The following is a 17,614-nucleotide window of genomic DNA, read 5'->3' on the forward strand; positions in this document are numbered from 1 at the left end:
GGACAGTGAGCAGGGGTCAGGGAGAGTGAGCAGGGATCAGGGACAGAGAGCAGGGGTCAGGAACAGTGATCTCCAGCAACTGCAGTCCTCACTTTCTCACAGTATACAGGTGTCAGGGACGGAGAGCAGGGGTCGGGGCAGTGAGCAGGGTCAGGGATAGAGAGCAGGGGTCAGGGACAGTGAGCAGGGGTCAGGGACAGTGAGCAGGCTCAGAGACAGTGAGCGGGGGTCACGGGGCAGTGAGCAGGGACAAGGACAGAGGGCAGGGGTCAGGTACAGTGAGCACAGATCAGGGACAGAGAGCAGGGGTCAGGGACAGAGAACAGGGGTCAGGGACAGAGAGCAGGGATCAGGTAGAGAGGGTAGGGATCAGGGACAGTGACCAGGGTTCAGGGGTGGAGAGCAGGGATCAGGGACAGAGAGCAGGGATCAGAGACAGTGACCGAGGTCATGGACAGAGAGCAGGGATCAGGGACAGTGTGCAGGGGTCTGGGATACTAAGCAGGGGTCAGGGACAGTGAGCAGGGACAGGGACCGAGAGCATGGATCAGGGACAGTGACCAGGGGTCAGGGACAGTGAGCGGGGATCAGGGACAGTAAGCAGGGATATGGGGCAGAGAGCAGGGATCAGGGACAGTGACCAGGAGCCATGGACAGAGAGCAGGGACAGAGAGCAGGGATCAGGGACAGTGAGCAAGGGTCAGGGGGCAGTGAGCAGTGATCAGGGACAGTGTGCAGGGGTCAGGGACAGTGAGCACAGATTAGGGACAGAGGCAGGGGTCAGGGACAGTTTGCACGGATCAGGGGCAGAGAGCAGGGGTCAGAGACAGTGAGCAGGGAGCAGTGAGCAGGGGTCAGGAACAATGAGCAGAGGGCAGTGAGTAGGGGTCAGGGACAGTGCCCTGGGGTCAGGGAAAGAGAGCAGGGGTCTGGGACAGAGGGCAGGGGTCAGGGACAGTGAGCACAGATTAGGGACAGAGGCAGGGGTCAGGGACAGTTTGCACGGATCAGGGACAGAGAGCAGGGGTCAGGGACAGAAAGCAGGGGTCTGGGACAGAGACCAGGGTTCAGGGACAGTGAAGTAGGGGTCAGGGACAGTGAAGAGGAACAGGGACAGAGAGCAGGGGTCAGGAACAGAGGGCAGTGGTCAGGGACAGTGGCCAGGGGTCAGGGACTGAGTGCTGGGGTCAGGGACTGAGAGCAGGGGTCAGGGACAGTGAGCAACGGTCAGGGGGCAGTGCGCAGGGACAGGGACAGAAAACAGGGTTCTGGGACAGTGAGCACGGATCAGGGGCAGAGGTCAGGGGTCAGGAACAGAGAGCAGGGATCAGAGACAGTGACCAGGGGTCATGGACAGAGAGCAGGGATCAGGGACCAGAGTGCAGGGGTCAGGAACAGTAAGCTGGGGTCAGGGACAGTGTGCAGGGACAGGGACAGAATGCAGGGGTCAGGAACAGTGTGCAGGAGTCCGGGATACTAAGCAGGGGTCAGGGACAGTGAGCAGGGACAGGGACAGAGAGCATGAATCAGGACAGTGAGCAGGGGTCAGGGAGAGTGAGCAGGGATCAGGGACAGAGAGCAGGGGTCAGGGACAGAGTGCAGGGGTCAGGGACGGTGAGCACAAATTAGGGACAGAGTGCAGGGGTCAGAGACAGAGAGCAGGGGTCAGGGACAGTTTGCACGGATCAGAGACAAAGGGCAGGGGTCAGGAACAGAGGGCAGGGGTCAGGGACAGAGAGCAGGGTTCAGGGACAGGGTGCAGGGTTCAGGGACAGTGAAGCAGGGGTCAGGGACAGTGAAGCAGGAACAGGGACAGAGAGCAGGGGTCAGGGACAGAGAGCAGGAGTCAGGGAGAGTGAGCAGGGGTCTGGGACAGTGAGCAGGGGGCAGTGAGTAGGAGTCAGGGAGAGTGAGCAGGGGTCAGAGAAAGGGGGCCGGGTTCAGCGGCAGAGAGCAGGGGTCTGGGACGAGTGCATGGGTCAGGAACAGTGAGCAGGGGGCAGCGAGCATGGGTCAGGGACAGAGGGCAGGGATCAGGGACAGTGCCCAGAGGTCGGTGAGAGACAGCAGGGTTCAGGGACAGAGTGCAGGGGTCAGGGACAGTGAGCACAGATTAGGGACAGAGGCAGGGGTCAGGGACAGTTTGCACGGTTCAGGGGCAGAGAGCAGGGGTCAGGGACAGTTAGCAGGGGACAGAGGGCAGGGGTCAGGGACAGTGCCCAGGGGTCAGGGATAGAGAGCAGGTTCAGGGACAGATGCAGTGGTCAGGGACAGTGAGCACAGATTAGGGACAGAGGCAGGGGTCAGGGACAGAGAGCAGGGGTCAGGGACAGTTTGCACGGATCAGGGACAGAGAGCAGGGGTCAGGGACAGTGAGCACGGATCAGGGACAGTGAGAAATGGACAGTGAGCAGGGGTCAGGGACAGTGAGCAACGGTTAGGGACAGAGAGCAAGGGTCAGGAACAGTGAGCAGGGGTCAAGGACAATGAGCAGCGGTTAGGGACAGAGAGCAGGGGTCAGGAACAGTGATCTCCAACATCTGCAGTGCTCACTTTCTCACAGTAAGCAGGGGTCAGGGTCAGGGACAGAGAGCAGGGGTCAGGGACGTGAGCAAGGGTCAGGGGGCAGTGAGTAGGGATCGGGACAGAGAGCAGGGGTCAGAGACAGTGAGCAGGGGTCAGGGACAGAGAGCAGGGATCAGGAACAGAGTGCAAGGGTCAGGGACAGTAAGCAGGGGTCAGGGACAGTGAGCAGGGGTCAGGGACAGAGAACAGGGGTCAGGGACAGTGGGCAGGGGTCAGGGACAGAGAGCAGGGATCAGGTAGAGAGGGCAGGGATCAGGGACAGTGACCAGGGTTCAGGGATAGAGAGCAGGGATCAGGGACAGTGTGCAGGGGTCAGGGTCAGTGACCAGGGATCAGGAATAGAGGGCAGGGGTCAGAGACAGTGAGTTGGGGTCAGGGACTGTGAGCAGGCTCAGGGACAGTGAGCAGGGGGCAGTGAGCAGGGATCATGAAGAGTGAGCAAGGGGCAGTGAGCATAGGTCAGGGTCAGTGACCAGTGATCAGGAACAGAGGGCAGGGGTCAGGGACAGTGACCGGGGTCAGGGATAGAGAGCTGGGGTCAGGGATAGAGAGCAGGGGTCAGGAACAGTGAACAGGGGACACTGAGCATGGGTCAGGGACAGTGAGCAGGAGTCAGGGACAGTTAGCAGGGGACAGTGAGCATGGGTCAGGGAGAGTGAGCAGGGGTCAGGGACAGAGGGCAGGGGTCAGGGACAGAGAGCAGGAGTCAGGAACAGTGATCTCCAGCAACTGCAGTCCTCACTTTCTCACAGTATACAGGTGTCAGGGACGGAGAGCAGGGGTCAGGGGCAGTGAGCAGGGTCAGGGATAGAGAGCAGGGGTCAGGGACAGTGAGCAGGGGTCAGGGACAGTGAGCAGGCTCAGAGACAGTGAGCGGGGATCACGGGGCAGTGAGCAGGGACAAGGACAGAGGGCAGGGGTCAGGTACAGTGAGCACAGATCAGGGACAGAGAACAGGGGTCAGGGACAGAGAGCAGGGATCAGGTAGAGAGGGCAGGGATCAGAGACAGTGACCAGGGTTCAGGGATAGAGAGCAGAGATCAGGGACAGAAAGCAGGGATCAGTGACAGTGACCGAGGTCATGGACGGAGAGCAGGGATCAGGAAGAGAGTGCAGGCGTCAGGGACAGTGTGCAGGGGTCTGGGATACTAAGCAGGGGTCAGGGACAGTGAGCAGGGACAGGGACCGAGAGCATGGATCAGGGACAGTGAACAGGGGTCAGGGACAGTGAGCAGGGATCAGGGACAGTAAGCAGGGATTAGGGGCAGAGAGCAGGGATCAGGGACAGTGACCAGGAGCCATGGACAGAGAGCAGGGACAGAGAGCAGGGATCATGGACAGTGAGCAAGGGTCAGGGGACAGTGAGCAGGGACAGGGACAGAGTACAGGGGTCTGGGACAGTGAGCACGGATCAGGGACAGAGGGCATGGGTTAGGGACAGAGAGCAGGGATCAGAGACAGTGACCAGGGGTCATGGACAGAGAGCAGAGATCAGGGACAGTGTGGAGGGGTCCAGGACACTAAGCTGGGATCATGGACAGTGAGCAGGGACAAGAACAGTGACCAGGGATCAGGGACAGTAAGCAGGGGTCAGGGGCAGAGAGCAGGAATCAGGGACAGTGACCAGGAGTCAGGGAAAGTGTGCAGGGGTCAGGGACACTAAGCAGGGGTTAGGGACAGTGAGCTGGGATCAGGGACAGAGAGCAGGGGTCAGGGACAGTGATCAGGGGCAGTGAGCAGGGGTCAGAAACAGTGAGCAGGGTCAGGAACGGTGAGCAGGGAACAGTTAGCATGGGTCAGGGACAGAGGGCAGGGGTCAGGGACAGAGGACAGGGGTCAGGAACAGAGAGTAGGGTCAAGGACAGAGGGCAGGGATCAGAGACAGTGAGCAGGGATCAGGGTCAGTGCCCAGGGGTCAGGGATAGAGAGCAGGGGTCAGGGACAGTGAGCACAGATCAGGGACAGAGGCAGGGGTCAGGGACAGAGAGCAGGGGTCTGGGACAGTGAGCAGGGATCGGGGACAGTGAGTAGGGGTCAGGGACAGTGAGCAGGGTCAGGGACAGTGATCAGGGGGCAGAGACAGTGAGCAGGGATCAGGGACAGTGAGTAGGGGTCAGGGGCAGCGAGCAGGGTCAAGGACAGTGATCAGGGGGCAGTGAGCAGGGACAGGGACAGGGAGCAGGGGTCAGGGAGAGTGAGCAGGCTCAGGCACAGTGAGCGGGGGCAGTAAGCTGGGGTCAGAAACAGTGAACAGCGGTCAGGAACAGTGTGCAGGGGGCAGTGAGCATGGGTCAGGGACAGTGGGCAGGGGTCAGGGAAAGAGGGCTGCGGTCAGGGACAGAGAGCAGGGGTCAGGGACACAGTGCAGGGATCAGGGACTGAGCGCAGGTGTCAGCGGAGGAGAGCAGGGGTCTGGGACAGAGGGCAGGGTCAGGGACAGTGAGCAGGGATCAGAGACAGTGACCGAGGTCATGGACGGAGAGCAGGGATCAGGGAGAGAGTGCAGGCGTCAGGGACAGTGTGCAGGGGTCTGGGATACTAAGCAGGGGTCAGGGGCAGTGAGCAGGGACAGGGACCGAGAGCATGGAGCAGGGACAGTGACCAGGGGTCAGGGACACTGAGCAGGGATCAGGGACAGTAAGCAGGGATTAGGGGCAGAGAGCAGGGATCAGGGACAGTGACCAGGAGTCATGGACAGTGAGCAAGGGTCAGGGGGCAGTGAGCAGGGACAGGGACAGAGAACAGGGGTATGGGACAGTGAGCACAGATCAGGGCCAGAGGGCATGGGTTAGGGACAGAGAGCAGAGATCAAGGACAGTGTGCAGGAGTCCTGGACACTAAGCTGGGATCAGGGACCGTGACCAGGGTTCAGGGATAGAGAGCAGGGATCAGGGACAGTGTGCAGGGGTCAGGGTCAGTGACCAGGGATCAGGAATAGAGGGCAGGGGTCAGAGACAGTGAGTTGGGGTCAGGGACTGTGAGCAGGTTCAGGGACAGTGAGCAGGGATCATGAACAGTGAGCAAGGGGCAGTGAGCATAGGTCAGGGACAGTGAGCAGGGGTCAGGATCAGAGGGCAGGAATCAGGGACAGTGTGCAGGGGTCAGGGTCAGTGACCAGTGATCAGGAACAGAGGGCAGGGGTCAGGGACAGTGAGTTGGGGTCAGGGACTGTGAGCAGGTTCAGGGACAGTGAGCAGGGATCATGAACAGTGAGCAAGGGGCAGTGAGCATAGGTCAGGGACAGTGAGCAGGGGTCAGGATCAGAGGGCAGGAATCAGGGACAGTGTGCAGGGGTCAGGGTCAGTGACCAGTGATCAGGAACAGAGGGCAGGGGTCAGGGACAGTGACCGGTGTCAGGGATAGAGAGCTGGGGTCAGGGATAGAGAGCAGGGGTCAGGAACAGTGAACAGGGGACACTGAGCATGGGTCAGGGACAGTGAGCAGGAGTCAGGGACAGTTAGCAGGGGACAGTGAGCATGGGTCAGGGAGAGTGAGCAGGGGTCAGGGACAGAGGGCAGGGGTCAGGGACAGAGAGCAGGAGTCAGGAACAGTGATCTCCAGCAACTGCAGTCCTCACTTTCTCACAGTATACAGGTGTCAGGGACGGAGAGCAGGGGTCGGGGCAGTGAGCAGGGTCAGGGATAGAGAGCAGGGGTCAGGGACAGTGAGCAGGGGTCAGGGACAGTGAGCAGGCTCAGAGACAGTGAGCGGGGGTCACGGGGCAGTGAGCAGGGACAAGGACAGAGGGCAGGGGTCAGGTACAGTGAGCACAGATCAGGGACAGAGAGCAGGGGTCAGGGACAGAGAACAGGGGTCAGGGACAGAGAGCAGGGATCAGGTAGAGAGGGTAGGGATCAGGGACAGTGACCAGGGTTCAGGGGTGGAGAGCAGGGATCAGGGACAGAGAGCAGGGATCAGAGACAGTGACCGAGGTCATGGACAGAGAGCAGGGATCAGGGACAGTGTGCAGGGGTCTGGGATACTAAGCAGGGGTCAGGGACAGTGAGCAGGGACAGGGACCGAGAGCATGGATCAGGGACAGTGACCAGGGGTCAGGGACAGTGAGCGGGGATCAGGGACAGTAAGCAGGGATATGGGGCAGAGAGCAGGGATCAGGGACAGTGACCAGGAACCATGGACAGAGAGCAGGGACAGAGAGCAGGGATCAGGGACAGTGAGCAAGGGTCAGGGGGCAGTGAGCAGTGATCAGGGACAGTGTGCAGGGGTCAGGGACAGTGAGCACAGATTAGGGACAGAGGCAGGGGTCAGGGACAGTTTGCACGGATCAGGGGCAGAGAGCAGGGGTCAGAGACAGTGAGCAGGGAGCAGTGAGCAGGGGTCAGGAACAATGAGCAGAGGGCAGTGAGTAGGGGTCAGGGACAGTGCCCTGGGGTCAGGGAAAGAGAGCAGGGGTCTGGGACAGAGGGCAGGGGTCAGGGACAGTGAGCACAGATTAGGGACAGAGGCAGGGGTCAGGGACAGTTTGCACGGATCAGGGACAGAGAGCAGGGGTCAGGGACAGAAAGCAGGGGTCTGGGACAGAGACCAGGGTTCAGGGACAGTGAAGTAGGGGTCAGGGACAGTGAAGAGGAACAGGGACAGAGAGCAGGGGTCAGGAACAGAGGGCAGTGGTCAGGGACAGTGGCCAGGGGTCAGGGACTGAGTGCTGGGGTCAGGGACTGAGAGCAGGGGTCAGGGACAGTGAGCAACGGTCAGGGGGCAGTGCGCAGGGACAGGGACAGAAAACAGGGTTCTGGGACAGTGAGCACGGATCAGGGGCAGAGGTCAGGGGTCAGGAACAGAGAGCAGGGATCAGAGACAGTGACCAGGGGTCATGGACAGAGAGCAGGGATCAGGGACCAGAGTGCAGGGGTCAGGAACAGTAAGCTGGGGTCAGGGACAGTGTGCAGGGACAGGGACAGAATGCAGGGGTCAGGAACAGTGTGCAGGAGTCCGGGATACTAAGCAGGGGTCAGGGACAGTGAGCAGGAGTCAGGGAGAGTGAGCAGGGGTCTGGGACAGTGAGCAGGGGGCAGTGAGTAGGAGTCAGGGAGAGTGAGCAGGGGTCAGAGAAAGGGGGCCGGGTTCAGCGGCAGAGAGCAGGGGTCTGGGACGAGTGCATGGGTCAGGAACAGTGAGCAGGGGGCAGTGAGCATGGGTCAGGGACAGAGGGCAGGGATCAGGGACAGTGCCCAGAGGTCGGTGAGAGACAGCAGGGTTCAGGGACAGAGTGCAGGGGTCAGGGACAGTGAGCACAGATTAGGGACAGAGGCAGGGGTCAGGGACAGTTTGCACGGTTCAGGGGCAGAGAGCAGGGGTCAGGGACAGTTAGCAGGGGACAGAGGGCAGGGGTCAGGGACAGTGCCCAGGGGTCAGGGATAGAGAGCAGGTTCAGGGACAGATGCAGGGGTCAGGGACAGTGAGCACAGATTAGGGACAGAGGCAGGGGTCAGGGACAGAGAGCAGGGGTCAGGGACAGTTTGCACGGATCAGGGACAGAGAGCAGGGGTCAGGGACAGTGAGCACGGATCAGGGACAGAGAGCAGGGGTCAGGGACAGTGAGCACGGATCAGGGACAGAGAGCAGGGGTCAGGAACAGAGGGCAGGGGTCTGGGACAGGAAGCAGGGTTCAGAGACAGGGTGCAGGTTTCAGGGACAGTGAAGCAGGGACAGGGACAGAGAGCAGGGGTCAGGGACTGAGAGCAGGAGTCAGGGACAGTGAGCAGGGGGCAGTGAGCAGGGGTCAGGGACAGTGATCAGGGGACAGTGAGCAGGGACAGGGAGCAGGGGTCAGGGAGAGTGAGCAGGCTCAGGGACAGTGAGCAGGAGGCAGTAAGCAGGGGTCAGAAACAGTGAGCAGCAGTCAGGAACGGTGAGCAGGTGGCAATGAGCATGGGTCAGGGACGGAAGGCAGGGGTCAGGGAAAGAGGGCAGGGGTCAGGAACAGAGAGTAGGGTCAGGGACAGAGGGCAGGGATCAGGGACAGTGCCCGGGGTCAAGGATAGAGAGCAGGGTTCAGGGACAGAGTGCAGGGGTCAGGGACAGTGAGCACAGATTAGGGACAGAGGCAGGGGTCAGGAAAGAGAGCAGGCGTCAGGGACAGTTTGCATGGATCAGGGACAGAGAGCACGGATCAGGGACAGTGAGCACGGATCAGGGACAGAGGGCAGGGGTCTGGGACAGAGAGCAGGGTTCAGAGACAGGGTGCAGGGTTCAGGGACAGTGAAGCAGGGGTCAGGGACAGTGAAGCAGGGACAAGGACAGAGATCAGGGGTCAGGGACAGACAGCCGGAGTCAGGGACAGTGAGCAGAGGGCAGTGAGCAGGGGTCAGGGACAGTGAGTAGGGGGCAATGAGTAGGGGTCAGGGACAGTGAGCAGGGGTCAGAAACAGAGGGCAAGGTTCAGGGACAGAGAGCAGGGGTCTGGGACAGAGAGCAGGGTCAGGTGGCAGTGAGTGTTGGGGGTAACATGTGTGAAGTCATGGGAAAGTGAGTGTGAGATAATGGGACAGTGAGCTGGAAGTCGGGGGCAGTGACCAAAGAACTAAACAGGAACAAACCAGTACAGGAACAGGCGCTTCAGCCCTCAGAGCCTGCGCCGACACATTTTGCTCTTCCACACTTAAACTGTCTTCACTTATAGGATCTGTATCCCTCTATCCCTTCCTACTCACGTATTTGTCCAGGTGTTTCTTGAATGCTGCTGTGCGTCTGCTTCCACCACCTCCTCTAGCAGTGCATCCCGGACACTCACCACCCTTTGTGTGAAAACATTTTCTCACTCATCTCTTTTAAACTTCGCCCCCTGAACCAGTGTCCCTTAGTAACAGACCCCTCCACCCTGGGAAAAAATCCTCATACTTTCCACTCTATCCATACCATTCAGAATCTTATAAACTTCTATCAGGTCGCATTCCAGTGAAAACAAACCCAGTCTATCCAACCCTTCTTTCTAACTAAAATCCCCCATACTGGGTAACATCCTGGTAAACCTTTTCTGTACCCTCTCCAAAGCATCCACATTCTTTTGGTAGTGTGGTGACCAGAACTATACACAATATTCCAAGTGTGGTTGTATAAAGCTGCAGCATAACTTGTCTATCCAGGGTTATCCTGCCAACCTTCTTAAACAATGAGACAACATTGGATAATTGGAAGTAAGGGAACAGTGAGCATGAGGCCTAGGGCAGTGAGTGAGAGGTCAGGGACAGTGAAAGATAGGTCACGGGGCAGTGAGCATGTGACAGTCGGTACTGAGTTGAAAGCAGAAAGTACAGTTGATACCTGACCATTGATGTGATGATGACTCTGTTGGCCTTGTGTTACAGTATGGAGAGTCTGGGTGCTATGTTTAAGACAGGATTGTACATCAATGACCTCAGTATGCACGATTCGAGCCGAGACCTGGTTCTTGCTGGTACCCAGCAATCTGAGGAACTGAAGAGAGCTCTCATCCAGGTCAGAGACTGGGGACTGGTCTTTGTTTGTCTTGGAGCATGGAAGAAGCAATGTTAATGGCAGCTCGGGGCAGGACTTGCACTCAGGGCATTGGAGGCATGATGTGGATGTCTGCATTTCAGTGGGTGCTCTGGGATATTGGTGGGTGCTGTTGGAAATCGATGGGTGCTGTAGGGTACTGCGGGCTGTGTGGTATTGATGGGTGCTGAAGGCCATATCGGACTGGGGGCCCTGTGGTACAAGAGGCAATGGGGTACTGGGGTTGCGTGGTACTGGAGGGTGCTGTGTGGTACTGGGGGGTACTGGGTGCTGTGTGGTGCTGCAGGGTATTGTGTGGTATTGGGCGGTGCTGTGTGGTACTGGGAGGTGCTGTATGCTACTGGGGGATACTGGGTACTGTGAGGTACTGGGGGGTGCTGTGTGGCATTGGGAGGTGTGTGGTACTGGGGGTTGCTGTGTAGTATTGGGAGGTGCTTGTGGCAGTGGAGGGTGCTGTGTGGTACTGGGGGATGTGTGGTACTGGAGGGCGCTGTGTGGCACTGAAAGGCACTATGTGGTACTGGAGGGTGTTGCGTGGTACTAGCGGATGCTGTGTGGTACTGGGAGGTGCTGGGTGTAGTGTGAGGTACTGGAGGGTGCTGTGTGGTACTGGGGGCTGCTGGGTGCTGTTAGGTACAGGTGAGTTATAGAGGCCATGAAGTTTTGGGTGCCGTGAGGTGCTGGGAGCCATGTGGTACAAATGGGTGCTGGCGGCTGTGTTATTGTGGTATTGTGTAGTAGGGTTGGTGGCAGTGTTATCTGGTGTAGCATCAGGTTGTTCAGGTTCCTCACCACGTTCACAGCATCTGTTTTGTTGATTCCATTGTTTCAGGAACAGAAAAAGTCAAGCAAACTTGAGGAGAGCATGAAGATGCTGGACTATGAGATGAAGAAGACAGATGATCTCCTGTATCGGATGATTCCGAAACCTGTTGCTAAGAGTCTTCGGAAAGGATTGCCTTCTGTTAACACTTGTGAGGTCAGCCCATTTGACCAAGATTGTGACTGGGTGCACATTCCATGAACAAATGACCCACGAATACTACCGAGGCAGCAGTGAAACTGCCCAAATACTCACATACCTTGATGTACTCATATATCTAAAGCAGCCTGTGTGCCTCGATACTGCCTGTGACTACTGAGCCTGCCCAGATACCCTGAAGAAGGGCTCATGCCCGAAACGTCGATTCTCCTGCTCCACAGATGCTGCCTAACCTGCTGCACTTTTCCAGCAACACATTTTCAGCTCTGATCTCCAGCATATGCAGTCTCACTTTCTCCCAGATACTCTGTCCCCAATACTGCCTGGGAATACTGAGCCTGCCCAGATACCCTGTACCCTGCTACTGCCTGGAAATACTGAGCCAGCCCGGATACCATGTAACCTGGTACTGCCTGGGGATACTGAGCTGCCCAGACACCCTGTGCCCTGATACTGCACGGAAATACTGATCATGCCCAGATAACCTGTACCTTGAAACTGCCTAGGAATACTGAGCCTGCCCAGATACCCTGTACCTTGATACTGCCCGGGAATACTGAGCATGCCCAGATGCCCTGTATCCTGATACTGCCTGGGAATACTGAGCATGCCCAGATATCCTGTGCCCTGATACTCCTGGGAATACTGATCATGCCCAGATACCCTGATACCTTGATACTACCCGGGAATGCTTAGTCTGCCCAGATACCCTGTACCCTGATACTGCCTGGGAATACTGAAACTGCCTAGTTAACCGTGATACTGCCTGGGAGTACTCAGCCTGCACAGATACTCTGAGCCCGGCTACTGCCTGGGAAGACTGAACCTGACCAGATGCCCTGTACCCTGATAATGCCTGGGAACACTGAGCCTGCCCAGATACACTGTACCCTGATACTGCCCGGGAACACTGAGCCTGCCCAGATACCCTGTGCTCTAATACTGCCCGGGAATACTGATCATGCCCAGATACCCTGATACTCTGATACTACCCGGGACTGCTGAGCCTGCCCAGATACCCTGTACCCTGATAATGCTCCAGGCACCTTCCCCTGCAACTGCAGGAAATGTAAAACTTGCGCCCACACCTCTCCTCTTACTTCCCTGCAAGGCCCCAAGGGATCCTTCCACATCTGCCACAAATTCACATGCATCTCCACACACATTATTTACTGCATCTGCCTGGGAATACTGAGCATGCCCAGATACTCTGTACCCTGATACTGCCCTGGAATTCTGTGCTGCCCAGATACCCTGTACCCTAATATTGCCCGGGAATACTGAGCATGCCCAGATACCCTGTACCCTGATACAGCCTTGGAATACTGAGCCTGGCCAAATAATCTGTCCCCGATACTGTCCGGAACTACTGAGCTGCCCAGATAACCTGTACCCTGATTATGTCTGGGAATACTGAGCCTGTCCAGATACCTTGTACCCTGATACTGCCCGGGAATACTGAGCCTGTTCTGATAACCTGTGCCCTGATACTGCCTGGGAGTACTGAGCCTGCGAAGATAACCTGTACCCTGATACTACCGGGGAATACGGCACCTGCCCAGATACCCTGATACCGTCCGGGAATACTGCTCTTGCCCAGATACCATGTACCCTGATACTGCCTGGGAATACTGAACCTGCCCAGATTCCCAGTCCCCGATACTGCCCGGAAATACTGAGCTGCCCAGATACCCTGTGCCCTGATACTGCCTGGGAATACTGATCATGCCCAGATACCCTGATACTCTGATACTCCCAGGGAATGCTGAGCCTGTCCAGATGCCCTGTACCCCGATACTACCTGGGAATGCTGAGCTCACCAGATAATCTGTGCCCTGATTCAACCTTGCAATACTGAGCCTGGCCAGATATTCTGTCCCCAATACTGCCCTGGAATACTGCACCTGACTAGATACCCTGTACCCTCATACTACCTGGGAATACTGAGCCCGTCCAGATACCATGTGGCCTGGTACTGCCCGGGTATGCTGAGCCTGTCCAATTACCCTGCACCCTGATACTGCCTGGGAATACTGAGCATGCCCAGACACCCTGTATCCTGATACTGTCCAGAAATACTGCATCTGCCCAGGTACCCTGTATCCTGATACTGCCTGGGAGTACTGAGTCTGCCAAGATAACCTGGACCCTGATACTGCCCGGGAATACTGCACCAGCCCAAATACCCTGGACCCTGATACTGCCTGGGAATACTGAACCTGCCCAGATACCATGTACCCTGATATTGCCCGGGAATACTGAACCTGCCCAGATACCCTGTACCCTGATATTGCCCGGGAATGCTGTGCCTGCCCAGATACCCTGTACCCTGATACTGCCCGGGAATACTGAACCTGCCCAGATTCCCCGTACACTGATACTGCCTTGGAATACTGAGCCTGCCCAGATACCCTGTACGCTGATACTGCCCTGGGAATGCTGAGCTGCCCAGATACACTGTACTCTAATGCTGCCCGGGAATACTGATCATGCCCAGATACTCTGTACCCTGATCCTACCCAGGAGTGCTGAGCCTGTCCAGATTCCCTGTACCCTGATACTGACTGGGAATGCTGAGCTCCCCAGATACCCTGTACCCTGATACGAACAGGGAATGCTGATCCTGCCCAGATACCCTGTGCCCTGATACTGCCCAGGAACATTAAGCTTGCTCAGATACCCTGTACCCTGATACAGCCTTGGAATACTGACCGTTGCCAGATAATCTGTCCCCAATACTGCCCGGGAATACTGAGCTGCCCAGATATCCTGAAACCTGATACTGTCCGGGAATACTGGACCTGCCCAGATACCCTGTATCCTGATACTGCCTGGGAATACTGATCCTGCCCAGATCCCCTGTGCCCTGATACTGCCCAGGAATACTGAGCCTGCCAAGATAACCTGTACCCTGACACTGCCGGGAAATACTGCTCCTGCCCAGATGCCCTGTACCCTGATAATGTCCAGGACTACTGCACCTGCCCAGATACCATGTACCCTGATACTGCCCGGGAATACTGAGCCTGCCAGATATCCTGTACCCTGATACTGCCCAGGAATACTGGACCTGCCCAGATACCCTGTATCCTGATACTGCCCGGGAATACTGAACCAGCCCAGATACCATGTACCCTAATACTACCTGGGAATACTGAACCTGCCCAGATTCCCTGTACCTTGATACTGCCTGGGAATACTGAGCCTGCCCAGATACCCTGTACGCAGATACTGCCCTGGGGATGCTGAGCTGCCCAGATACACTGTACTCGAATGCTGCCGGGAGTACTGATCATGCCCAGATACTCTGTACCCTGAACCTACCCAGGAGTGCTGAGCCTGTCCAGATTCCCTGTACTCTGATACTGACTGGGAAAGCTGAGCTCCCCAGATACTCTGTACCCTGATACGAACCGGGAATACTGAGATGCCCAGATACCCGATTCCTGAAGAAGGGCTTATGCCTGAAACGTCGATTCTCCTGTTCCTTGGATGCTGCCTGACCTGCTGCGCTTTTCCAGCAACACATTTTCAGCTCTGATCTGTATCATCTGCTGTCCTCACTTTCTCCTGGGATTACCGAGCCTGCCAAGATAACCTGTAGCCTGATACTGTCCGGGAATACTGCACCTGGCCAGATACCTTGTATCCAGATATTGCCCGGGAATACTGAGCCTGTCCAGATACACTGTATCCTGATACTGCCTGGGAATACTGAGCTGCCCAGATAGCCTGAGCGCTGATACTTCCGGGGAATACTGAGCCTGCCCAGATGCCCTGTAATCGGATACTGCCTGGGAATACTGAGCCTGTCCAGACACCCTGTACCCTGATACTACCTGGGAATGCTGAGCTCCCCAGATACCCTGTGCCTTGATACTATCTGGGAATGCTGAGTCTGTCCAGATACCCTGTACCCTGCTACTGCCTGGGAATACTGAGCCTGCCCAGATATCCTGTACACTGATACTGCCCTGGAATTCTGTGCTCCCCAGATACCCTGCACTCTGATATTGCCCAGGAATACTAAGCTTGCCCAGATACCCTGTACCCTGATAAAGCCTTGGAATACTGAGCCTGGCCAAATAATCTGTCCCCGATACTGCCCGGAAATACTGAGCAGCCCAGATACCCTGTACCCTGATTATGTCTGGGAATACTGAGCCTGCCCAGATACCTTGTGCCCTGATCCTGCCCAGGAATACTGAGCCTGTCCAGATACCCTGTGCCCTGATACTGCCTGGGAGTACTGAGCCTGCGAAGATAACCTGTACCCTGATACTACCGGGGAATACTGCACTTGCCCAGATACCATGTACCCTGATACTGCCTGGGAATACTGAACCTGCCCAGATACCCTGTACCGTGATACTGCCCGGGAATACTGATCATGCCCAGATACCCTGATGCTACCAGGGAATGCTGAGCCTGTCCAGTAACCCTGAACCTTGATACTACCTGGGAATGCTGAGCTCCCCAGATATTCTGTACCCTGATTCAGCCTTGCAATACTGAGCCTGGCCAGATGCTCTGTCCCTGATATTGTCTGGGAAATATGAGCCTGCCCAGATAACCTGTACCTTGATACTACCTGGGAATACTGAACATGCCCAGATACCCTGTACCCTGATACTGCTGCAAATGTGTTGCTGGTCAAAGCACAGCAGGTTAGGCAGCATCTCAGGAATAGAGAATTCGACGTTTCGAGCATAAGCCCTTCATCAGGAATAAGCTTATTCCTGATGAAGGGCTTATGCTCGAAACGTCGAATTCTCTATTCCTGAGATGCTGCCTAACCTGCTGTGCTTTGACCAGCAACACATTTGCAGCTGTGATCTCCAGCATCTGCAGACCTCATTTTTTACTCGAAGACTGTACCCTGATACTGCCCTGGAATGCTGAGCAAGCCGGGATACTCTGTACCCTGATACTGCCTTGGAATACTGAACCTGCCCAGATACCCTGTGCCCTGATACTGCCCGGGAATACTGATCATGCCCAGATACCCTGATGCTACCAGGGAATGCTGAGCCAGTCCAGAAACCTTGCACCTTGATACTACCTGGGAATGCTGAGCTCCCCAGATAATCTGTACCCTGATTCAGCCTTGCAATACTGAGCCTGGCCAGATGCTCTGTCCCTGATATTGACTGGGAAGCATGAGCCTGCCCAGATACCCTGTATCCTGATACTGCCTGGGAATACTGAACATGCCCAGATATCCTGTACCCTGATACTGCCCTGGAAGACTGAACATGCCCAGATACCCTGTACCCTAGGACTGCCTGGGAATGCTGAGCATGCCCAGATACTCTGTACCCTGATACTGCCTGGGAATACTGATCTTGCCCAGATACCCTGTATCCTGATACTGCCCTAGAATGCTGAGCATGCCCAGATACTCTGTACCTTGATACTGCCTGGGAATACTGAACATGCCCAGATAGTCTGTACCCTGATATTGCCTGGGAATACTGAACATGCCCAGATACCCTGTACCCTGGTACTGCCTGGGAATGCTGAGCATGCCCAGATTCCCTGTATCCTGATACTGCCCTAGAATGCTGAGCATGCCCAGATACTCTGTACCTTGATACTGCCCGGGAATACTGTGTCTGCCCTGATATCCTGTGCCCTGATACTGCCTGGGAGTGCTGGGCTGAAAATGTGTTGCTGGAAAAGCGCAGCAGGTCAGGCAGCATCCAAGGAACAGGAGAATCGCATTTCTCGGGAATACTGAGCCTGTTCTGAAGCCCTGTGCCCTGATATTGCGTGGGAGTACTGAGCCTGCGAAGATAACCTGAACCCTGATACTACCGGGGAATAGTACACCTGCCCAGATACCCTGTACCCTGATACCGTCCGGGAATACTGCACTTGCCCTGATACCATGTACCCTGATACTGCTTGGGTATACTGAACCTGCCCAGATTCCCAGTACCCTGATACTGCCCGGAAATACTGAGCTGCCCAGATACCCAGTGCCCTGATACTGCCCGGGAATACTGATCATGCCCAGATACCCTGATACGCTGATACTACCAGGGAATGCTGAGCCTGTCCAGAAACCCTGTACCTTGATACTACCTGGGAATGCTGAGCTCCCCAGATAATCTGTACCCTGATTCAGCCTTGCAATACTGAGCCTGGCCAGATGCTCTGTCCCTGATATTGCCTGGGAAATATGAGCCTGCCCAGATACCCTGTACCCTGATACTACCTGGGAATACTGAGTATGCCCAGATACTCTGTACCCTGATACTGCCTGGCAATGCTGAACCTGCCCAGATAGTCTGTACCCTGATACTGCCTGGGAATACTGATCGTGCCCAGATTCCCTGTATCCTGATACTGCCCTAGAATGCTGAGCATGCCGAGATACTCTGTACCTTGATACTGCCTGGGAATACTGAACATGCCCAGATAGTCTGTACCCTGATATTGCCTGGGAATACTGAACATGCCCAGATACCCTGTACCCTGATACTGCCCTGGAATGCTGAGCATGCCCAGATACTCTGTACCCTCATACTGCCAGGGAATACTGAA

General features: G+C 56.4%; 1 protein-coding gene across 1 annotated transcript in view; it reads left to right on the top strand.

The window, feature by feature from the left end:
• LOC132823549 (soluble guanylate cyclase 88E-like) overlaps positions 1 to 17,614 on the top strand; it is a 187,781-nt gene that overhangs the window by 104,389 nt on the left and 65,778 nt on the right. Inside the window, exons 10-11 of the mRNA XM_060837493.1 lie at positions 9,915 to 10,044; positions 10,916 to 11,062. Coding sequence (XP_060693476.1) covers positions 9,915 to 10,044; positions 10,916 to 11,062 — 277 coding nt within the window. The remainder of the gene's footprint in view (positions 1 to 9,914; positions 10,045 to 10,915; positions 11,063 to 17,614) is intronic.

This window comes from Hemiscyllium ocellatum, chromosome 16 (genome assembly GCF_020745735.1).
Source record: "Hemiscyllium ocellatum isolate sHemOce1 chromosome 16, sHemOce1.pat.X.cur, whole genome shotgun sequence".
Lineage (NCBI taxonomy): Eukaryota > Metazoa > Chordata > Chondrichthyes > Orectolobiformes > Hemiscylliidae > Hemiscyllium > Hemiscyllium ocellatum.